We start from the raw sequence: 22,435 nt of genomic DNA, 5'->3' as shown, positions 1-22,435 counted from the left end.
CATACAGAGGGCTTCTCAAGTAAAGTATCTTCATATCATGGGAAGCAAATGAAAAATATTAGATTACATTAAATATTATATAGACTTTTACGAATATTAACTGGCTTCTGTGTAAATCTGTATAATTGATGTAAATATAGTGTGCAGAAAAAGAATGCATTCGTTCAGTGGAACAAAGAACAATAGTGTCCATTAAATATTTCAACCGAAGAAAAAGATATCGTGTTAACTTCATTATTCTTTATAAAAATTATCGAAGATTATCATTTTTTATATCGCTATTCAATATTTTCATTCAGCTTTTTTACCTTATTCGTGGTGTCGTGTGCGGAGATCCACATAATCGACGTGCTACCTGATATCCGTCGATGGAAGACTGACATAAACCAACTGATGATACCTTCAGCCTACAAGTCCAACCGGACCTGCAATCAATAAACATGTAATTATACTATGACTAGATACTCCAAATTATATTTTTCGCTATCTACTTCTTTTTTTCTCCATCTATACACTTGTAGTTGCACCAGTGAGGAAAAATTTATTTGTCCATCATCGTTCGTCGATAAAGTCAATTCCTTACTTACTATCACATCTTTCTCTTCAAATATTAGCCTTGTTCTTTCTAGCTACAACAGGACTATTTTGTTTAACAAAAAGACGCTACAGCGTCGGCATTTCTCGCATCAGTGCAGGAGATTTGCGTTGAGAAGAACAAATTCTTTATAATTCCTGATAAAATGCCAGGGAGGTATGCTGTGATCTTAATGTATTTATTTTCTTTCTTTTACATGAATTATGTATATACATGTCGATTCAGTTTTTCGAGCTCAATTAATACAATACACCCATATGACCAATTTTCTCACAACGTCATGATTATTTCATTCAGGGTAATGAGATAAAAAGAAGTGGTACCTTCTGATAACGTACGGCTGAAAATTATCACTTCACAACGCGAGCTATCACGTAGCACACCCTACTTCTAAGCAGCTTCATCACATTGTCAATTCCTGAAATGATGGAACAAAGAAATAACGAGTAAGTCTTCAATTCCTGTAACGTCGAACATATACACATTTGTGACAGAAAACAAATCAGTCTGCCAAGAAGCTCAACATTTCTATATTCTGATCGTAAAAATATAATTGCGAAACCTTTTGACAAAATCATCATATTGCTATAAAAACAGATGTCTAAGCATGATTAAGAAAAAAAAAAACGAATATTTATTCTAAAACTCACCATGATAGCATTAACAATGTCATTTTGATTATTCTTAAGAGCTTTAATAGCTTTCCCTCGTGAAACGTTGGCTTGACACATCACCAAGTCAATGTCCTTCTCCTCCACGCCTGTTTCATCCACTTCTTCCTCAGATTCCTCTTGTATAGGGGCAACAACCTTTTATGACGAAATAATGCTTATTGAGTAATGTTACATGTTAAACAATATACAACCGCATTACCAAAACAGACACAACTTACAGTAGTGCTACCACCAGCTTCGGTCGCTGGTACAACTGGTGGTTCCTTGAACTTTTCAGCAGCTGCCACTTGAGCTTGCTGACTGAGATCCTCAATCTGTGAAAAGATTGTTCACCATACATGAAACACGCATTTACATGAAGCCGGTACAGAGACAAATGATTCTTAGATATAAAATCAGTCTGCCAAGGTATTTCTCAACAATGGATTTCTGCTTAATAAGCGAAACTTTGATAGATCATCATCACAATACAAAAATTTCAATCAATATGTGATACCTATTGTTGAATACAATCGGAATCAAGTTTCTTACCTTAGCTTCGCCAAACACTATGTAGGTATCTGAAGCTGGATTCTTCAAGACATCTGGTTTATTTATAACAAACAGAATGTTCTTTGATTTACGAATAGTGACTCTGTTGACTCCTTGCACCTGTGTGCGAAAACATTGTTTTACATGTAGGAGAACCGAAATTCTCACAAAGAAAACTAAAAGACGTGTAAATCAGTGTAATTTATATTACCGGCTTCAATCCCAACTTGCTCATCAGTTTCCTAGCCTTCTTCTCGCCACGGCTTTGTTTAGCTTTGGAAACCATATCAATTGGAAGTCCAGTGACAGTTGTGCCGGGGAAGCTGACAGTACCGGGAGTGCCAGCATCTTCCAATTCAGGTATCGTGTCATCTGAATCTGAATCAGTCGCTGAACCGATACCCACCAGCTCCACCTTAGTAGGCTCCGAGCTGGCTGCCTTGTCAAGTTCCGTCAATTCTGGCATCTTCACAGGGCTGCGAACAAGAAGACAAATGTATCACGATTCCTTCCCGACTACGCGAACGAAAATTCGATCTTTGGTGAAGGACACTCGAGTCCACGTGCCGGATTCGTGAATCATGCCTGAATCACGTCAGTGACTACTTTTTTTTTTTTTGACAAAACCTTCGGAAATTTGCGTCGAAAAACCGCGTGTTCGACCTTTCTTAACGTAAAGCCAGCCTCGTATCAACGAACGAATAGCGTGACGCGGCTCCTTCCACGAGCATCGCGTTATAGACAAATGGAAGTTGTTATGGCGTCCGCGATCGAGTCGTCGAAGAACAATTCGGCGAACACGTTGAGATATGTCGCACTTCTGCAATTTTCAAACAACTCACGGCGCACGCGTTACGATGCGTCGCTCCGAGCGAGGATATCACGTCGCGATTCACGTGAATTACGTCGGTCGAAACCTTTCCCATCCCGGACATCCGACAACTTTTCGGAGCACGCTACAAAACTCCGCGGTGACCAAAGTTCGGCTGAGGCCCGAACGCGCTCGCGCGCATATCGATGACAATAGGACGTACCGCGCGATATTTATCGCGCAGATATCACAATTAACGGCCGATCCCGCGATATTTACGCGTTTTACCGAACATTACGCGGTGATGGCTGAGAAATCGTTAGATTTACCTCTAACGACGGCGCGCTGACCAAGTGCTATTATTTTCGCCGTAAAGACTGTGAGCCTGCCTGCGCCTGTGCGCGGTGCGACTGCAGCGCCATCACTCTTGGAAATGCCGCCGTAGCCTCGCCAAGCAGTCGAGGGCGGAAAAGTGCATTTTTTTCCCGATGAGTTTCGTAACGCACGCGGAGACACCCAATCGGAGAACGCGACTATCGAGTGATTTTCACAAAATAAATGTTACTTCCACGGCTTGATTCTTGAATTATTCGTAATTATTTATATATCTAACTTGCGAGTGACGTCCAATGAGCGTACTGCTTTCACGGAAAAATAGTACATTAGTTAGATATCGTTCGCAACTTGCGTGTACGAATAATTGCAAACGATTCGAGAATCGAGATCGCCTCTGATACCGAATACGCTCCAAGACTCGTTTGATTTATCGCCTCAGATCGTACTAATTAAAAAAATAACGGTCGGCTGAACCGCCGTTTAGTCGTGCCACTTGAGAGTAAAAAGTCCGCACGACTCGCCGTCGAAACACTACGACCGTTGAAACATGATTTATTATCACAATATTGCTTAATATACAAACCATCTGTATTAAATAATTTTCCATGCGGAAACTGATGTTATAAAACATACTTCTTCTTTTTTTTTTCTTTCGCTTCCTCGGCTGCATTAGCGTAGCGCGTCTCCATACGTTCCTCGCACTCGCGCTGCAAGTACTAATTCATGATACGAATTAATCTTGTTGAGGCTTCAGCATGATATCGATACTTTGTGGGGCTGCGACATCAAGTAAGTTTATGGTGTCAGGCGCTCGGTAATTCGCGGAATGCGCAGCGGATAATCTGTCGTTGTCCGCCTTCGTCTCGGAGTTCAAGAACTTGCAGCACACGATATACCAGAAACTTTGTACAATATTCTTAATCAGTCCTGCAAATTCGGGTAGTTCGGTAATTCGATTGCTTAGCATAGTAATAATATCTTGTCGGGCAAGACGAGTGTTGTGTGCTTTTGCGAGTATTTACCGCTTGTAACGAAAATTCCGCCCACAGTGGCGCACAATTTCACTAAAAACTGAAAGATCGTGTCGCGTTGCTGGGTTACTTTAATTTTAAGCGCACTCATGTCGTATTTGATAAAAATTCCCGGTACCCCGTGGGACCCTTTGTTATGGTCAATCGGCCTCTGGTGATCCTTGACACTGTATTGGTACGTCTTGGATGTACTCAACAATGTTCTAATATCCGTAGGGACAACTTCCACGAAATATTGGTACAGCATCATGTCTGAAACGGGGAAAAATCTCGTTGCGTACGTATACATACGAGAACCATCATTGCATCCATACCATTTGGTCTCTTCTTTTTAGCTGAACTGGCTGCACTGGTTCAAGAAATTTACGTACGCATTGAAGCGCACGTACGAGATTCTCACTCGCTTCAGTGTGTGCAAATTTCTTCAATTAACGCGGCAAGTTCAGCTAAAGAAGACAGACAGACTGAATTGTTTGTTTGAACGTCGTGCGATTAAATCATCACTTACTATAGTCTGCAATTTTCTCATCGCCTTCCAGAGGATGCACGATACCCGGACTAGGGCCGCCGAAAGAAAATCTGTTGATTCGGTGAGTAAAATTATAATCTCGGTCGGTCATAAACGCGGAGATATGTATATGACCACGAGGCACACTCAGAGACTTTCCGGTGGTTATATGGAAGTTTCCCGCGACCTTATTTACATTTATACTGCCGTGAATGCGACAGGCGTTTGGCGGGTAATCAGGCTCATAAGATCTGAGGAGCGTGAGACATCATGTACATCATGTAAACCGACACGAACACCTATTGAAGAATAACTGCACATACCGCTTTGGCATTTCGCTGTAGAGAGTAACTTGATTGGATTTCCAAAGCAACTCGTGAATAGCATGATACTCCTCCCTCAAGTACGAATTCATGTGTTTCAGAGCTTCAAAATGGGCCCTTTGCTCCTGCGTCAATTCCCACCACGTGTCCTCTTCCTCCAGGGAATCGTAGCCGAACACGTCTTGTTCTGTGGAGTCCAAGACATCCGCGCCAATACGGCCGCATGGCATCGCCACTGTTATGTCGATGTTCATTTGCAGTTTCGCGTCAATTTCAGTGTCCGTCTCGAATTTGAATTGTAATCTGCTATCGAGGAAGTAGCTTGTTTCGGCTATTATTAAATATGCGATGATGCAGACTGTGAAAATGGAAACTGGAACACAAGTGGAAAAAGAGGAAGTTAACCGATTGTCTGTGAATTTCTTCCTCTTTCTTCTCTTCAGATGAGAATAAAAAGGCACCAAGTGGTTGTTTGCAAATGCACGTTAGACAAGCTCCGGCTTACACGTTCCTCCAACCGCGGTCTTGTCGACGTACAACTCGGGCACTTTGGGGAACGCGTCCAGCTCTTTGACCGTCTTAACGTTGACATGTCGTCGCCTCAGCATTTTGAAGACCGGTCCGAAAATAAGCGTCTACAAATTATTTAATAACACGCATCCACGGGCGACTAACCTATAACAAATGTTTACCACGCTTATCCTCGGGAAAACTCGTGCTCCAGCAACCAAGTGCGTACGGATTATTTACTTGCAACACCGTATTTGCCATCGTATTCACTGCGTTGTCTCAACTTCGGTTAAATAAAAAGAGATAAATACCTCGTACATTTTTGACACGTGGATACGTCTTGACGTGTCACATCTGCACAACAAATACGAAGCTCCGCGCGATATTATCGACACCACCATTATCGGAACTACTGCAGAAAATTTCACCACGGAGATTGCTTCATACATTGAAAGATGGCGCCACAATGCTTAATATAAATGGTATTATGTGAATCAATGTTTCAGTAAAAAAAAAAAAAAAGAAAAAACTTACATCCTTACCATTTTTAGAATTCAATTAAGAAAGGAGAACGATAAAATGATCACCAAACTAAAACAGTTATTGTTATTAATACGTAATAATTTTATTCCATGTACGATAAACGAAAATATTTTTTCTGTTGAATCTATTCAGTTACAATATATTTTTCATGTAAAACAATCTCAAAATGAATAAAACATACAAGAATTTCTTGGATTCATCGTATAGCTTCATGTACAGATTAATTATCAGTTTACAGATTAATTTATAGATTGAACAACACGATCACACAGATTACAAGTCTCCTTCCAACCATTTATTCATGCTGCTTATTACATAGTGTTGTATCAAATATCATTATATCTCATGATAAGCCTAAAGTAAATTAACTTCTATTGTTATATAAAATGCAGCCGATTGTCAATTAAAGTATTTAATTCGCATTCGGACATTGCTTCCTCGGTGAGTTATTATTAACTAATGTTGTTTCCTGCAAACACGATAGGTATGTATTAAATCAAACATACCACTTTATTCATGTTCACTGGCTTCACATTCGTTGGTATTATTTCCTCGACGATTTATTTCTCTGTAATGCTTCACAGTAAACAGGTACATTAACATTTACCTCATCGTCAGAATTATCGACACGACTTCTAGCTTCCCTAAACCTCTGAATGATTCGTTCATGTGGCGACGTTACAACAAGGTGTCGCGGAAATTGGTATTCTTTCTTCGCAGGAGTTAAACCTGAATGAGAGAAAAATCCTCCGATTAGTCCCCGTCTCTCTCTCGTAAATTGAGCGTCACAAAAGCCGGAAATTTACCAGTTGGAGTATCGCGCCGTATATCTTCAAGCAGGAACTTCTCGACCTTTTGTTGCATCGAGCGCACTTGCGTGGTGGTCTTGTCGCTCCATTCAGACGAATTTTCATTTTGAATCTCGATCTTGTCGTTCATACTCGTGGATACCTGTGTATTCCGGTTCCTTAAATTCTCCAGAAGCTTCATGTGGCCGTCATTTCCTTGTAAGAGTATATTATAGATATTCTGTAAAATAAATGTATTAGTACATATGTACATAATGCATCTTGCAGAATTGTAATCAGAGCGATAGAAGTTAGAGATTTACTTTCACGGATGCGGTGGCAGTGGCCTTATCTTCCTTTAATTTCTCCTTCAATTGCTTCATATTTTGTTCAGCATGTAGTTTATTCTTCATTATTATGTCACAATTGTTAGTTAAATCGGTTTCAAGTTCATCGATCGCACTATGGCCCCGAGTCGTAACTTCCTCTGCTAACGTCCAATTCTAAGAACAGAACAACACAAAAGATTAACTTACATGACTCATGTTGATATCAATTTTTAATATATATATAAAAATATTCTTTTTTTATATTTGTTCTTTACAGTATTTATGTCTAACGAAAAACTGAATATTACCGTTTCCATGCCAGATTGAATATCACTCTTCAGCGTGCGTATATCGTTCTGAATCTTCTGCTGCATGGCTTCGTTTCTTTCAACAGACTTTTCGTAATTGGCAAGAATTTCGTTATTCGTGCTGTCGCAAGACACATTAACACGACTTAAGGCGGAACATGCCGAGGAATAGTTTTCAGTCATATTCTCATTCAGTTTGTTGAATTGCAACCATAATTCTTCGAAGGACTGTAGAATATATACGTGTGTGAAAATATAAGAATTAAATACACTAACGAATACTAAAGGCAAATGTCACTTGAATTATTAGTAAACCGTAATGATACCTTCTTAAACGTTTGTTGCTCTTTCATGATCTTAGAATCACCTTCATGAACAATTTGTATATTCTCTTTGATCTCGGTTATACTTTTACACAAACTTTCACATTCTTGCAGTCTATAATTACAAAGCTGACTTATTGATTCATTCGTATATGTTAATAATTTATCCAACTTCTGAGATACGTCTTCATTTAAAAGCCGCAAGTTCATCGCAATTTTATTTTGTATTAAATCGCTGATCTTCGATGTTAGTTTCGAAGATATATCATTTAGAAATTTACATTCACGATCAGTCATATTTGAGGAATGTTCAATCTCTGTGTCCAACCGTTGCTGATAATCCTCGTGCTAAAACAGAGATTATATTATATAATATCTTCATTGAATATTTCCATCTTTTACTAAGTGCGCAGTTTGCTTACCAATGTATCCATGTTCGTTATAAAGTTATCTACTGCAGATTTTTCTTTATTAACGATATCATTGGTCATATGATATATCATCGAATCTATATCTTCTTTGCATTGTTCCATCTGTGCGCCTAAAAGTACCACAATAAAAATACCTCACAGCATTTAGAAAAGCACGCGCTGATCATTTTTTACATACCAATGTCACTTTTCATAGAAGTGCAAAATTGTGTTAATTCCTGTGCGTAAAGCGAGATATTATTTTCAATTTCCTGGAACTGTTTTGCGGTACTGCAGCGGAACTGATGACTGAGATGTTCATTTTCCTGTTCCAATTGTCTGTAAACGTTAAATGTCTTTTACGATAACTTGAACAGTGACATATCAAGATATGGTAGATCGTGTACAATCAATGCTATAACAATTAGTAGGAAATGCATGTGATACAATTACCTTTTGTGAGAAATTTTATCATGAAGCTTGTGTACATCATGTGTCGCCGTATCGGCAACAGTCAAAAGCGTTTGAGCTTGCGAGAAAAGTTGTTTCTCAGTGGATACGTGTTTCTCTATCACGTGGGATTGTTCTTCCTTCTCACGTTCCGTCATTTGTAAGCGTGCGGTAGTCGAGCTCAAAGCATGTGTGGTGGTTTCCAATAACTCCTCGGTGTTGTGTAGCTGACTGGTTTGCTCTATATGCTTCGCTTGTAACTCATTGAATATTTGCTACATAAGAAAATAGAATATTAGCATTTTTTTCATAGAAAGAAAACGCGACAGCGTTACTATAACGGAAGATATTACAAATAAATATCAACATGTATCTCTAAATTAAGTATCACTTCGAATCTACCTCTTTAGCTTCCATTGCTTCTTGGAGCACTTTAATGTGCGATATTTTCTCTTCAATTTCCTTGCTCTGATTTTCAATTAAAATTTGCATCTCGTTGTAATTATCCTGCGCCAAATATACACCATTCCGTTCACGCGACGCCAACAAGTCTCTCCTGAGTCTCTCAATTTCTTCAGTGTACTCTTTAAGCAATGCTTTCTTAGAGAGCTTCTGATTGATCTCAGGGCGATTCGTAATATTTTTGGCCCGATGAGCATAATCTAATGTCGATAATGTCTCTTCAAGATTTATGCTCGCCGGTGAGACTGTTGCAATGATTGACGTCTTTGTGCGTCCGCCTAATGATTCTTGCAGAAGTCTTGTTAATTTTGATTCCCTGGTCAATGTAAGAAGCGAGATAATTATTAATATCTCGGTGTTATAAAATTCTAACATTTCCTCCTAAATTATACACTCCATTATTTGTATAAATCTATATTACCGATATGGTATGTGAGGTGCTCTCTCAACAAGTGCTGTTATAACGCGACCGAGAGTCAATAAAGATTGATTAATGTTTCCAGCTTCTCTCGCTCTCCTGTCAACTGCACCGGATCTTCCAACATTCTCACTCCCAGCTAAATCTACCAAGTTTAATTTCCCCGTCTTCAAGAGTTCCTCACCGTCCATATTGTTCTCTTTTATGTGAATGGTAATTGAAAATACGGTGTGAGAACGGCTGGAAAAGTTAGATAAAGAATGTTAACAAGAGCCAGCAATATAGCGTTTTACCGGACCAATAAATAAGTGAAAGTAACAAAAATATAACTTAAGACAGGAACCTAGACTGAGCATTCATCAGAGTTGCAGCTGTTTGTCTTCTTTCTGATCCTTTCTCAAGAATCTTGTAAACTTCATTCTTGTTATGCACAGTTACTTCTTCCAATCCATGAATAATCACTGAACCTTTCCTAGTAGAATCTTCATATAGCCTGTAATCACAAATATGATATAACACCTGTCTTCTACATTCAATTACTACAGAAACACAGTTATAAGTTACCTTATTTTCGAAGCATCATCACTGGGCGATAACAAATCAAACAATTCTTCATTATATAGCTCTAGAAAGCTGACCCTTACTGTAAATTCTTGTGCTTCCAACAAACGTAACTCATCAAACAAGTGACTCAATGCACGTGGTATAATTCCAGCTGACGTGTCCTGTACGCATATATAAATTATACAGGCATGTGTATATTTGATGTTACACTGCACTTATCTTGACGAGTTACAAACTTACACTTTGCCAATGTAATGTCGGATCATTACTAACACCTTCCATAGTGAACGTTTTCCCTGTACCAGTTTGGCCATAAGCAAATACCGTACAATTGTATCCAGCCAAAACTTCTTCAAGCAATGGGTTAACGACTGCATTATATACATCTATCTACAAGTTTTAGATACAATATTATTTCTTTCAACCGTGAGCATTTTTCTTTCAAAATATATATCTAAAGTAGAAGTTTCTTGTTTTTGCTAAACAAAGAAATGCTGTGTCTTTATATACCTGTTTGGATATGGGTCCAAACACTTTGTCAAATGTAAACTTTCTCGAATGTTTGTCTAGTGGCCTTTCACGCACCACTATTTCTTTATTAGACGGTAACTCCAATACTGAGAATGATTTCCCAACTTTCTCACTATTATTTATTGGTCTGTTGAGAGGAAAGAACAATTATATCACATAAATATGGATCAATGTCGATGTAAAGAAATAAAAAAACAAAGGGATAAATGTACGACAATACTGAACGCAATTGTCATTTCATGCATTTTATATCCATGCATAATAAAGCAATTCCAACATCATCAAGGAAAATAAGAATCGAAATTCTGAAGAAGTGACTCAACACGTGTCTTTATACACACGAGATTCAGTTTCCTCCTGTTAAACGTCAGTCAGCGTCGTCTTCGGATGATTGTTATTGCTTACCTAACGCGTGCAAAAACCTGTATGTGCTGATTCTTCTCCTTCTTACTGTTACGTATATCGTTCATCTTGGACGGCTATCCTACAGCACAATTCTCGTAACCTGACGTTTTCTGATACGCTATGATACAATTCTTACAATTTCACGTTTGTCACGACAGAACAATTCACTTCATATTCCCCGTCCGCAACGAAAAGTCGAGTAAACCATCCGTTGAAGATTTGAATCGAGCTGTTTCACGTGACCGTCGACAGGTGGCGAAAATGCTACATGATGCGCAGCAGGAACAAAGCGCTTTATAAAACAGTTGGTGATTCGAGGAAAATGATTGGTGCATACTTTTCGATCCGCTCAGCGGATTGACTAATTAGCGACGTTGCGTTTCACCAAGTGCAGCCATTGGATGGAATTTTAAATGAACAACGAAGAAATGGGGAACAAAGCGGCAATGCTCTGTGGCGCGTGATTTGAACTGAAAGAATCTTCAGTTCTTTATTCTCGAAAATACTCATTCATTATAGGAGTTTAAAGCAATTTACATGGCAACTTCGTTATTTTTTATAAAATAATAGTAATTCAATAGGATACTCTTTTATAAAGAAGAAGAAAAGTAACAGTACAAGATAAAAAATTTCAATACGTATTCTTATGTTTTATTATGTCTTCATTATTATGTTCCATGATGAATGTGAACAGGTGTGTTCATATTTACACATTTATAGTACACTCGGATCTGTGGATCTCCACAGATTTGGTTCAATGTTTTTGGCTCCACAGATTTGGTTCAATGTTCAGTGCTTGGCAGTGCTTTTTGTTTGATACATATATACATATGGTATTTCATCGGAGTTTCTTTCGAATTACAAATGTATTATTCTATTTCATATGTTTCTTATAATGAGCTAGTTCATCAATACTCTCTTTTATATCATCCAGCGCCCTGTGTTTTAATTTTTTCGTAGGTGCAGCTGCGTGTATACTCGGATCCCACCTTCTAAAAATGATAAAAGTTTACTTACATGACCATATCGTTCCATTATGATTGCTCTAAATATTTATAGCACAATAAATTACCAATTTCACTTGCATTGCATAAAAAAAGAACATCAGCACTACAGTTTATTGATACAAAAGTAGGAGAAACCAATTATACCTGTAAAGTTCCTTGACTGAGCTAACATCGATGATTCTGAAGTGCAAATATTCATGCACCAATGGCATGTACTTGTATAAGAATAAACGATCCATATAGATTGTGTTCCCAGCCAATGGGCATTTACCTTTAGGAACATATTTTTCTAAGAATTTGAGCACTTTCAGTTCTGCTTCTTTTAGTGAGATTGTGCTTGAGCGACAATCATCAACCAATCCACTCTAAAATCATCATGTCATTTTCTATAAACCATAAAATTAAAGAACATTCGTTATTATTTATGTGGGATCAAACTTACAATTTTATGGTGTTCCATGCACCATTCGTTCATATTTCTTAAAATTATATCTGGTTGATGTATCACAATATTTAACTCTTCACTGATAATTCGTAATGTTTTGTCTGTTATGATACAGGCAATTTCTAATATGTGATCTTTCTCAATATCAAGTCCAGTCATCTGTAAAAATAAAATATAATCAACTTATAATTTCAGATATGATCTTTTGATATGTCTCCCTATCATAATTGAAATGAGATATTAAGTCTGTTTTCTATTGCTGCACTAGTTGCATTAGTTCTTCTTTCTTTCACACCAAATCTCAAGAGAGAAAGAGAGAGTGAGAAAGAGAGAAAGAAAAAAAAGAGAACTAGTGCAAGCTAGTACAGCCAGTGCAGCAATAGAAAATAAACCTGTTGTACGCAAACATACCTCCAAATCCATCCAAATAATATTGTAGAACGCCATTCTCCGTCTATGATATTGTGATGATTATGATATTGAACAATAAAATTAATTTTCTTACTTTTTAATTTTTTAATTTTATTATAGAAATTGAAACACTTAACGTTTTTTGTATACTTTAGTTATTCTCACAATTTTCCTTGCCTGCTCTGGAACTTTTCTGCAACCAAGCGCACACGAATGTAACGGCCAACCTAACCTCAAATCACATGTTGGTTTGAAAGATGCACGTGCCTGTAAACGCGTACAATATTCACGAGAATTCAAATATGAAACTTACCTGATACAATGATACAAGATATATGTAGTGTCAATTTACAACACACAATTTTATTCAAACAGCGACAAATAGTTTTCAGTCTGTCAATAATTGAACTGGCTCTCAGGACATGCGCTTCTTTATAGGATAGGTTTATACACGCAAAAGTGAAACCATCTAATTACATCACTATAGAAAAGGCCTCTAGCATTTCTTAAAACAAGAAATGTTTCATGATCTTTGTCTATTTAAACGATGTGAATTTGTTTATAAACTTTTTACAAAAACGCATACATACACACACAAAGTCTATTCGTTTCCGCTATACCACTGAATTAGTGCAATAAGTTGAAGCGAGACAAGTATATGTTTTCTCACTTCAACTTATTGCACTAGTTCAGCGGTGTAACGAAAACGAACAGACCTACAATTGTTAAAATATCGTTATATAAGCACATTACTATCGTGGTTTTAAATTACTTAGATAGAGAGAAATGCTCAAAATAGTATGCAAACATTTAATGATATTTTGCGAGGTAATTGCAACAGCAAATGTTTAAAATATGCTTATTTTAAGAAATACTCATTATTTTATTATGGTATAATTTTAATCCAAGTGTTGACTTATTGCGTTGTTTTTCGCGCAAATAAGCAGCAGTATTTATAGCATCAGAATATCGTCGCAATTTTCACGGCATCAGACGATCTTTCATATATTGACGAAATGCCTGAATGAAGACGCATGTTAACGTAATGATGTTAGCCACGATGCGGACAATATATATATGTCGGAATATCTGTCTGGATATTTTTTCAAATACAATATTAACATTAAAGAACTTATTATGTAAAAAGTGTTTTTAATCATTAGCTACAACTAGAACTCATTGTATAAGAGCAAATTCCTAATATTTATTTTCTTACCCTCAATATAATTGTATTCACACAACTTTCTCCGAATTTCATTGGTAATTATTTTTACCTTCGAATCAAAATATGAAAATTAAATAGAAAAATCTAGATTTGAATTTTAAGGTGTTCTAGCTTTGTAAGTAAAAATATTATATATCGACCATTTTTTTCAATATAAGATTGCAAAGCATAAAGATGTCAAACGTATAAGTAATTTGTGGCCCTGATAAGGGCCGTTGATTTTGAGAGCAATCATTCACTTAGAGCTGGTGTACTTGGTGACTGCTTTGGTGCCTTCGCTTACAGCGTGCTTTGCCAGTTCTCCGGGCAAAAGAAGTCTAACCGCCGTTTGGATCTCCCGAGATGTGATGGTCGATCGCTTGTTGTAATGCGCCAAACGCGAAGCTTCGGCGGCGATACGCTCGAAGACATCATTGACGAAACTGTTCATAATGCTCATCGCCTTACTGGAGATTCCGGTGTCGGGATGCACCTGCTTCAAGACTTTGTAGATGTAAATGGCGTAGCTCTCCTTCCTCTTCCTTTTCTTCTTCTTATCGGTCTTGCTGATGTTTTTCTGGGCCTTGCCGGCCTTCTTCACCGCTTTGCCGCTCGCTTTGGGTGGCATGCTGTAGCTCGATCTCTTCGCTGAATAACGCACTCGTAACTTTCAAGACGGGTGTCTGTGGAGTAGCGCTCGAGTGCAACCCTTATATGCAGAAAAGCGACGGCGGCGGCGCACCAATCACGTGGCGCGCCTCCGCCAATCGTTACGTTCCCCGCACGCCATTGGTCGCTCGGCGCGCCACGTTACGGTATAAATAGTCGACGCGAGACCACTGCCGTCACAACCAGCTGACGCAACATCCACGGAGGATCTATCTATAGAGAAGATTTTCATTATCGCTCGCAAAGATGTCGGGACGCGGAAAAGGTGGCAAGGCTAAAGGGAAGGCTAAGTCTCGTTCCAATCGTGCTGGACTGCAGTTTCCTGTCGGTCGTATCCACAGACTCCTGCGTAAAGGCAATTACGCTGAACGTGTAGGTGCTGGCGCTCCGGTTTATCTCGCAGCTGTAATGGAATATCTGGCGGCTGAAGTATTGGAGTTGGCGGGGAATGCTGCCCGCGATAACAAGAAGACCAGAATTATTCCGAGACATCTACAACTCGCTATCCGTAATGACGAGGAGTTGAACAAACTGCTTTCGGGTGTCACCATCGCTCAGGGTGGTGTACTGCCTAACATCCAAGCGGTCTTGCTGCCAAAGAAGACCGAAAAGAAAGCCTAACAAGCAACTGAGTTACAAACGGCCCTTTTTAGGGCCACCAATTCAAATGAAGAACATCTTATTCGCAATCGAATTACCTTCCTACCTTATTCGTATATATTTACAAAGAAATGTGGGAATATAATACATAGCTTTCTTTTTTGAACCAAGTAATCCTTTGTACAAAAATATTATATCTATGTCAATAACTTAAAATATTTAGTTACTCGTTAATTTTAGATATATTTACGTTTTTAATCTTAATGTATCAACGCATTGTATAATTAGTGGTATTTACAACTTAGTCACATGTACGGGTTCTTCTGCTCATTTATAATTTCGCTTACATTACATTTATCAAGCGTTCTGCTTAAAATTCCTAAGTCAGTCGCTGCAATTGTCCTTGTTTGATAACATCAAGAATGGGGAAACATGTCAAGAATTTAAAAAGTCAAGAAATGTAAATACGTAATGTAAAATTTAAAAACGTTTATCAAAAAGTCAAGAAGTGCAAATAGTTGTATTATGCAATTTAAATAACGTGGAAATGATGAACTTTTCTTTGGTAAAATAAAATTCTTGGTTTACTTGAGAGTCGAAACGACAATATTATTACACTTATCTTTCTGTATTCTTAAGATTACAAGTTTATAGATTCGAATCATTCAAAACAGATTTTAATGTAAGTTACGTACAAAAACTTTTCTGCCTTTTGGTCGTGTTATTAAATATCACCGCTAACAAACAACCGCTTAATAAATCATATCGCTCAAAGAGAAGGATTTCACAAAAACGAAAAAATATATTCTTATATTGATTTAAAATAATGAATAGATAGTAATAGAAACATGCCTTAGCTTAAAACATTCATTTCCATTATTATGTTGCGCATCTCCATAACGGGACCGGCTGTATAAGCTTTCCATTGATTATGCAAAATTCGTTACATATATTATTCCGTTTTGTTTCGCGCTTAGTTCTTGACATATTCATGGGCTTCTATCTTCTCTTATCATAAACAAAGAAGTGCGTCTGCTATCGTATCTGTGTAAATAATGTTTATGTTTTACAATTGAACGTGTTCAACTATAAAACGATATAACAGAAGATCGCACGCACAGGAAAATAAAAAAAACGCAAGCATAGTGATCGAATACAAAGGAATAATACATTTCAAAAAACGTAAAATCTTTCTGTCAGACACCACGTCAATTCACCAAACGTTCTTGCGAAATTTTTCGTGCGCTTTCCGCTCGCAACGCCTTACATAACGCTCCTGTGAAAATAAACTGCAGAATACAATAAATCCTCAGACTCGACGTGTTGACAAATCGACAGAATCTCGAGTCATTTGACTTATATATCGCATTTAACAAATTCAACACCACAAATTTATTTAACTCTATCCACACACACCATATTTTTTACATCTATTTTATATAAGATTATAGTAATAGTTTATATAATATATATTGCGTTCAAAAGAGAAACTTCGTGTAAATAAAGAAAAAATAACATAAGCGACGCCGGTTTCTCGTGAGAGATCGGAGCATCAGGTATAGATTATCGCGTGTGACGCTGGATAAAACGGACTCGTTTATGGCGAAAAACTTACATAGGTACTGCTAGTTTGGAATAATGTGGAATCTCCACAGCATACGTCGGGTGATTTCCTTCGCTCACCCAGATCGTGCCGTTCTCAGCCTTCCGTAAAAGATACAGCAGCGCGCGCGATACATTGCCAGCCGTCTGTGCCTCCAGTTGTATCGCATTGAAAGTATCACTGTCGACGAAGTCCAACATTTGTCCGGGCTTTACATTAATGATCGACGTGGACGTGGCGCACGGGCATAACGTAAGGACACGTACTTCACTCAAGTAGTGAAAATTTGCCAGGCATTGGCTGAATCCGACCACTCAGTACTTACTGGCACAGTAGATCGGTATATTACAAACTTGCACGCTCAGTCCGCAAATGGATGAGACGTTGACGATCACACCGCCTTTGCCGCCTTTGTGCTTGCCCATGTGATCTAGGGCCCGTAACGAGCTACGTATCACCGACGTGAGATTCACATCAATTACCTGCTCTATTTTTCTCTCCTGTATTATTCCAGCACTGTTAATGAGAATGTCGAGTCCGTCGAACGTGTCCACGATCTTCTGGAACGTCGCCTCGAACTCATTGGCCTTCGTTAAATCGCAAGGGAAGAAAACGACGCGATTTTTGCCGTACTTATCCTCGAGCTCAGCCACTTTCGCCCGACCCTGCGACGTCGGTAAGTCCACGATGGCGACGTCCTTGCGCCATTACCCAACAAGATTTTGACGAATTCGCTGCCTATACCGCCGGCTCCGCCGTTGATCATAACGACTTTATCTTGCGGGTCTATTGTACGAGTGATTCCTTCCTTTTACAAAGTCTGGGAGGGAAACCATACAGCGGTTCGTAGCACAGTTGACGTTTTAAATACTACACTACCACAGCATTATAAATTTTAATGCCTTTGATAAAAAATAATCATGAAACAAATTTGTTTTGCAAATACGTTCTGTAGGATATTCACGTTCCAATATGATATACAGACTTGCATTATTGACTTATTATATTATCAGTGGAGACTAGCACAGGAATATATACCTGCAATATACATCTATCAAAATATTTTTTACAAATATCAGTTTAAACAATTATTGGTAAGATGATACGTTAAACATTTAGATACTTTCAGCACCACTAATACCTCTGAGCAATATTATCTCTAACTTCCACATATGTATCACTGTGTAAGAAACAAAAAGTTGTAATCGATGCTCATTATTTGTTGTGTGTAAGTCAGAGATATCAGAGGTAGTGCCAGTAATTTGTATATTTACCGAGCGTGCAAAATCTCTACGACACTAATATATCGGACAAGGAGTGCATGATGTTAAAAGAGCAGTCATGCGGTAAAACTCGAACCCTCATCAGAAACCAATTATTTGTTAGTTCGTGAGAAAAAAGTCTGCCATAAACGTATGTAAAACATGATTTCTCAAACTGTGTAAACCGTTTCTTAAAATTATAAACCTCCACGATTCATCCAATTTTAATAGATATAAATAAATTAGGAGAAAGGATACACTGAGGTTATTTATATTACCTTACTGCTATTACTTTTTATTTGTTTATTGAATATAATTTCATAAATTTATTAATAATAGATATACGATTTTGCAACGCATTCCGTCCATATAGCTATATGTTGATACGTCACGAGGATATGCAACAAATATATAGCTGGCTTGAGATTGTAAAACTACGCAAAATGATGAAGTATTATATTAAAAAATTTGTTTGAGACCCATGCTTAGGAAATTTTTGGTTTAGAGCAAACTTTGCGGAAAGAAAATAGTAATTTCGAAAGGGTCGAAAAACTTGCAAAATCATTATCAATAACATAATTCTTAACGAGATTACTTTTAACACGTCTTGTGTTCGAGATACCTAGAGCTTTGTTCAGGATAGCGAATCCTTGAATAGGACATGTATTGATACAGATGATAGAAGAAATATTGATAAATATGCGGTTAATTTTTATAAGCTCCTGATAAACATGGCTGGATGGAATGCAGAAATGATTGTTAAGTTCCATCAAATAAAATTGATGGTAAACAGGGATTACAAAGATGCATAATATTGAAAGAAGATAAAGTAAGTATAAGTATTTATAGCAATTAAACTTATTATATCTCCTTCTCACTCTCTCTCCCTCTGTCTCTCTCTCTCTCTCTCTCTCACCCCCTCTCCCTCTGTTTCCTTATAGTTATTATTCATAAGATAAATCTTAACTATTTAAATTGCGCTTCTTATTATTCATGGCTTGGCTATATGCAGTTACATTGGTTATTTAACGTCAGACACAGGAAATGATAAGCAGTACACTTTTTGCAACAGTTTTATTTTTTGATGCAATGATAACAAGATCTTACGCACAGAAAAATAAAAAAAAACGCAAGCGATTCGATCGTTTACAAATGATACATTTTCAAGATCGTTAAATCTTTCTGTCAGACACCGCATCAATTCGCCCAATGGTATCGCGAATTCTTTCGTGCGCTATTGGCTCATGACATTTTACATAATACTTCTGTGCTCCTAAACTGCAGAATACAATAAAACTTCAGATATGTTGAGAGATCGATAGAGTAATAGAGTGTGGAGTAATTTGACTTATCTACCGCATTTGACAAATCCAACAAAATTTTTTTAACTCTATCCATACGCACCGTATTTTTTACATCTATTTTATATAATATCATAATAATAGTTTATACAATATATTGTGTACAAGAAAGAAACTTTGTCTGTGCAGATTAAGAAAAAATAACATATGCGACGCCGGTTTCTCGTGAGAGATCGGAGCATTATGTATAAATGATCGCGTATAATGTTGGCCAACGGATTCGTTAACGACGAAAAACTTACATAAGTACAGCTAGTTCGGAAAAATGAGGAATCTCCACAGCGTACGCTGAATGATTTTCTGTGCTCACCCAGATCGTGCCGTTTTTAGCATTCCGCAAAAGATGCAGCAGCGCGCGCGATACATTGTCAGACGGCTGTTTCACCAATTGCTTCAGGTTAGAGACATTAAAGTTGACGATGTCCAGCATTTGATCGGGCGTTACATTAAGTATCGGCGTGGACGTGAAGCCCGGGCATAACGTAAGGACACGTACTTCGCTCAAGTAGTAAAAATTTGCCAGACATTGGCTGAATCCGACCACTCCGTACTTACTTGCACAGTAGGTCGGTATATTACAATCTTGTACGTTCAGTCCGTAAATGGACGAGACGTTGACGATCACACCGCCTTTGCCGCCTTTGTGTTTGCCCATGTGATCTAGGGCCCGTAGCGAGCTGCGTATCACCGACGTGAGATTCACATCAATTACCTGCTCTATTTTTCTCTCCTGTATTATTCCGGCACTGTTAATGAGAATGTCGAGTCCATCGAACGTGTCCACGACCCCCTTGAACGTCGCCTCGAACTCATTGGCCTTCGTTAAATCGCAAGGGAAGAAAACGACGCGATTTTTACCGTATTTATTCTCAAGCTCGGCCACTCTCGCATGACACTGCGACGTTGGCAAGTCCACGATAGCGACGTTCCTTGCGCCGTTTTCCAGCAAGATTTTGACGAATTCGCTGCCTATACCGCCAGCTCCGCCGTTGATCATAACGACTTTATTCTGCGTGTCCATTGTACGAATACTTCCTCCCTTTTACAAAGTCTTGGAGAGAAACTATACAGCGGTTCGTAGTACAATTGTTCGTTTTAAATACCAAACTATCACAGCATTATAAATTTTAATGCCTTTGTTAAATAATAGTCATGAATCAAATTTGTTTTGCAAATACATTCTGTATAATTCTTACATTCCAATATAATTTATTGACTTGCACTACCGACTCAATATATTATCAGTGGAGACTAGCACAAGAATATATGCCTGTAATATATATCTATCAAAGTATTTTTTTTACAAATGTCAGTTTAAAGAATTATTTGTAAGATCATACATTAAATATTCAGATACTTTCACCACCACTAATGCCTCTGTGCAATGTTATCTCTGACTTCCACATATATATCACTGTGTACCAAACGAAAGGTTTTAATCGATGCTCATTATTTGTTGTGTGTAAGTTGGAAATATCATAGGTGGTACCAGTAATTTATATATTTCCCGATCATGCAAGATTACACTAATCAGGATATATCGGACAAGGAGGGCGTGATGTTAAAAAAACAGTCATGCGGTAGCACTCGTGCCCTCATCAGAAACCAATTATTTGTTAGTTCGTAAGATAATAGTCTGTAATTTAACACATGTAAAACATGATTTCTTAAATTATGTAAACCGTTTTTTTTTAATTATAAACCTCCACGTTTCATCTAATTTTAATGGATATAAATAAATTAGGAGAAAGGATACACTGAGGTTATTTATATTACCTTACTGCTTTTATTTTTATTTGTTTATTGAATATAATTTCATAAATTTATTACTTATAGATATATGATTTTGCAACGCATTCTGTCCATATCGCTATATGTTTGGGTTAAGATTGTAACACTACGCAAAATGATGAAGTATAACGTTTTAAAATTTGTTTGAGACCCATTCTTAGGAAATTTTTGGTTTAGGGCAAACTTTGCGAAAAAAAATAGTAATTTCGAAAGTGTCGAAAGACTTGTAAAAGCATTATCAATAACATAATTCTTAACGAGATTACTTTTAACACGTCTTGTGTTCGAGATGTCTAGAGCTTTCTTCAGTACAGCGAATCCTTAAATAGGACATGTGTTGATACAGATGGTGGAAGAAATATTGATAAAGATGCGGTTAATTTTTATAAGCTCCTGATAAACATGGCTGGGTGGAATGCAGAAATTATTGTTAAGTTCCATCAAATAAAATTGATGGTAAACAGGGATTACAAAGATGCATAATATTGAAAGAAGATAAAGTAAGTATAAGTATTTGTAGCAATTAAACATATTATATCTCCTCCTCACTCTCTCTCCCTCTCTCTCTCTCTCTCTCTCTCTCACCCCCTTTCCCTCTGTTTCCTTATAGTTATTATTCATAAGATAAATCTTAACTATTTAAATTGCGCTTCTTATTATTCATGGCTTGGCTATATGCAGTTACATTGGTTATTTAACGTCAGACACAGGAAATGATAAGCAGTACACTTTTTGCAACAGTTTTATTTTTTGACGCAATGATAACAAGATCTTACGCACAGGAAAATAAAAAAAACGCAAGCGATTCGATCGTTTACAAATGATACATTTTCAAGATCGTTAAATCTTTCTGTCAGACACCGCATCAATTCGCCCGATGGTATCGCGACGAGAAACTTACATAGCTACAGCTAGTTCGGAAAAATGTGGAATCTCCACAGCGTACGCTGGATGATTTTCTGTGCTCACACAGATCGTGCCGTTTTCAGCATTCCGCAAAAGATTCAGCAGCGCGTGCGATACATTGTCAGACCGCTGTTTCACCAATTCCTTTGGGATGAAATCATTAGTGTCGACGAAGTCCAACATTTGATCGGGTTTTACATTAATAAAGGACGTGGACGTGGCGCCCGGGCATAACGTAAGGACATGTACTTCGCTCAAATAGTGAAAATTCGCCAGGCATTGGCTGAATCCGACCACTCCGTATTTACTGGCACAGTAAGTCGGTG

At 37.7% G+C, this 22,435-nt stretch overlaps 7 protein-coding genes and 1 pseudogene across 17 annotated transcripts; 1 reads left to right on the top strand and 7 right to left on the bottom strand.

Annotated features, from left to right (window-relative positions):
- Nucleotides 1-752: 752 nt before the first annotated feature.
- LOC106741480 (nascent polypeptide-associated complex subunit alpha) lies at nt 753-3,047 on the bottom strand. The gene is made up of 6 exons (XM_014613571.1): nt 2,941-3,047; nt 2,012-2,276; nt 1,801-1,920; nt 1,488-1,583; nt 1,246-1,404; nt 753-1,013 (listed from the first exon to the last, which is right to left on the bottom strand). The coding sequence occupies exons 2-6, from the start codon at nt 2,264-2,266 to the stop codon at nt 999-1,001; spliced, it is 645 nt and encodes a 214-aa protein (XP_014469057.1). The 5' UTR covers nt 2,267-2,276; nt 2,941-3,047; the 3' UTR covers nt 753-998.
- Nucleotides 3,048-3,441: 394 nt separating this feature from the next.
- LOC106741477 (endoplasmic reticulum-Golgi intermediate compartment protein 2) lies at nt 3,442-5,705 on the bottom strand. The gene is made up of 6 exons (XM_014613556.1): nt 5,560-5,705; nt 5,315-5,484; nt 4,810-5,182; nt 4,487-4,737; nt 3,970-4,230; nt 3,442-3,874 (listed from the first exon to the last, which is right to left on the bottom strand). The coding sequence occupies exons 2-6, from the start codon at nt 5,415-5,417 to the stop codon at nt 3,681-3,683; spliced, it is 1,182 nt and encodes a 393-aa protein (XP_014469042.1). The 5' UTR covers nt 5,418-5,484; nt 5,560-5,705; the 3' UTR covers nt 3,442-3,680.
- Nucleotides 5,706-6,167: 462 nt separating this feature from the next.
- On the bottom strand, nt 6,168-11,022 carry LOC106741130 (bipolar kinesin KRP-130-like). 2 transcript variants are annotated; one of them, XM_014612832.1, is made up of 16 exons: nt 10,851-11,022; nt 10,425-10,572; nt 10,155-10,304; nt 9,915-10,075; nt 9,694-9,843; nt 9,354-9,590; nt 8,873-9,248; nt 8,474-8,745; nt 8,220-8,359; nt 8,033-8,151; nt 7,614-7,958; nt 7,288-7,515; nt 6,974-7,153; nt 6,669-6,891; nt 6,470-6,591; nt 6,168-6,331 (listed from the first exon to the last, which is right to left on the bottom strand). In XM_014612832.1, exons 1-16 carry the CDS (start codon nt 10,913-10,915, stop codon nt 6,275-6,277), a joined length of 2,973 nt encoding a protein of 990 aa, XP_014468318.1. In that variant the 5' UTR covers nt 10,916-11,022; the 3' UTR covers nt 6,168-6,274. The 2 variants fall into 2 exon arrangements, with proteins under 2 accessions (XP_014468318.1, XP_014468310.1); XM_014612824.1 differs by having other exon boundaries at nt 6,260-6,591.
- Nucleotides 11,023-11,479: 457 nt separating this feature from the next.
- Nucleotides 11,480-13,439, bottom strand: LOC106741498 (probable oligoribonuclease). Of its 10 annotated transcripts, XM_014613617.1 has the most exons (8): nt 13,304-13,439; nt 13,191-13,218; nt 13,027-13,106; nt 12,850-12,940; nt 12,714-12,756; nt 12,300-12,461; nt 12,002-12,222; nt 11,480-11,842 (listed from the first exon to the last, which is right to left on the bottom strand). In XM_014613617.1, the coding sequence occupies exons 2-8, from the start codon at nt 13,214-13,216 to the stop codon at nt 11,725-11,727; spliced, it is 741 nt and encodes a 246-aa protein (XP_014469103.1). In that variant the 5' UTR covers nt 13,217-13,218; nt 13,304-13,439; the 3' UTR covers nt 11,480-11,724. The 10 variants fall into 10 exon arrangements, with proteins under 10 accessions (XP_014469103.1, XP_014469096.1, XP_014469112.1 ...); XM_014613610.1 differs by having other exon boundaries at nt 13,191-13,439; XM_014613626.1 differs by having other exon boundaries at nt 12,879-12,906; nt 13,191-13,439.
- Nucleotides 13,440-14,112: 673 nt separating this feature from the next.
- On the bottom strand, nt 14,113-14,582 carry LOC106741491 (histone H2B-like). Its single transcript, XM_014613598.1, has one exon. The coding sequence runs from the start codon at nt 14,543-14,545 to the stop codon at nt 14,174-14,176; it is 372 nt and encodes a 123-aa protein (XP_014469084.1). The 5' UTR covers nt 14,546-14,582; the 3' UTR covers nt 14,113-14,173.
- Nucleotides 14,583-14,832: 250 nt separating this feature from the next.
- On the top strand, nt 14,833-15,275 carry LOC106741140 (histone H2A-like). Its single transcript, XM_014612846.1, has one exon. It carries the CDS (start codon nt 14,833-14,835, stop codon nt 15,205-15,207), a length of 375 nt encoding a protein of 124 aa, XP_014468332.1. The 3' UTR covers nt 15,208-15,275.
- Nucleotides 15,276-16,797: 1,522 nt separating this feature from the next.
- On the bottom strand, nt 16,798-17,961 carry LOC106741016 (annotated as a pseudogene).
- A 414-nt stretch (nt 17,962-18,375) lies between these two features.
- LOC106741128 (15-hydroxyprostaglandin dehydrogenase [NAD(+)]-like) lies at nt 18,376-20,461 on the bottom strand. Its single transcript, XM_014612812.1, has one exon. The coding sequence runs from the start codon at nt 20,431-20,433 to the stop codon at nt 19,651-19,653; it is 783 nt and encodes a 260-aa protein (XP_014468298.1). The 5' UTR covers nt 20,434-20,461; the 3' UTR covers nt 18,376-19,650.
- Between the last annotated feature and the right edge of the window lie 1,974 nt (nt 20,462-22,435).

Source organism: Dinoponera quadriceps, unplaced genomic scaffold (assembly GCF_001313825.1).
Source record: "Dinoponera quadriceps isolate SergipeBrazil2010 unplaced genomic scaffold, ASM131382v1 scaffold71, whole genome shotgun sequence".
Classification (NCBI taxonomy): domain Eukaryota; kingdom Metazoa; phylum Arthropoda; class Insecta; order Hymenoptera; family Formicidae; genus Dinoponera; species Dinoponera quadriceps.
This window is presented reverse-complemented; position numbering and strand designations above follow the sequence as displayed.

Bases quoted from the DNA above. Each gene is read 5' to 3' on its own strand.
- LOC106741130 (XM_014612824.1), bottom strand. From the start codon at position 10,915: ATGAACGATATACGTAACAGTAAGAAGGAGAAGAATCAGCACATACAG. The intron at 9,591-9,693 runs GTTCCTGTCTTA...TAACTTTTCCAG, and splicing joins CTGATGAATGCTCAGTCTAG to CCGTTCTCACACCGTATTTT. The intron at 9,249-9,353 runs GTAATATAGATT...TACATTGACCAG, and splicing joins GCACCTCACATACCATATCG to GGAATCAAAATTAACAAGAC.
- LOC106741477 (XM_014613556.1), bottom strand. From the start codon at position 5,417: ATGCTGAGGCGACGACATGTCAACGTTAAGACGGTCAAAGAGCTGGAC. The intron at 5,183-5,314 runs GTAAGCCGGAGC...CTTGTGTTCCAG, and splicing joins GACCGCGGTTGGAGGAACGT to TTTCCATTTTCACAGTCTGC. The intron at 3,875-3,969 runs GTAAATACTCGC...CCGAATTTGCAG, and splicing joins CGGAATTTTCGTTACAAGCG to GACTGATTAAGAATATTGTA.
- LOC106741140 (XM_014612846.1), top strand. From the start codon at position 14,833: ATGTCGGGACGCGGAAAAGGTGGCAAGGCTAAAGGGAAGGCTAAGTCT.
- LOC106741491 (XM_014613598.1), bottom strand. From the start codon at position 14,545: ATGCCACCCAAAGCGAGCGGCAAAGCGGTGAAGAAGGCCGGCAAGGCC.
- LOC106741498 (XM_014613610.1), bottom strand. From the start codon at position 13,216: ATGCTAGAGGCCTTTTCTATAGTGAT. The intron at 12,757-12,849 runs TTAAGTGTTTCA...ACAATATCATAG, and splicing joins ACTAAAGTATACAAAAAACG to ACGGAGAATGGCGTTCTACA. The intron at 11,843-12,001 runs GTATAATTGGTT...TATCATTTTTAG, and splicing joins TCAGTCAAGGAACTTTACAG to AAGGTGGGATCCGAGTATAC.
- LOC106741128 (XM_014612812.1), bottom strand. From the start codon at position 20,433: ATGGACACGCAGAATAAAGTCGTTATGATCAACGGCGGAGCTGGCGGT.
- LOC106741480 (XM_014613571.1), bottom strand. From the start codon at position 2,266: ATGCCAGAATTGACGGAACTTGACAAGGCAGCCAGCTCGGAGCCTACT. The intron at 1,921-2,011 runs GTAATATAAATT...TTTCGCACACAG, and splicing joins GCAAGTTGGGATTGAAGCCG to GTGCAAGGAGTCAACAGAGT. The intron at 1,584-1,800 runs GTAAGAAACTTG...ATCTTTTCACAG, and splicing joins TAGTGTTTGGCGAAGCTAAG to ATTGAGGATCTCAGTCAGCA.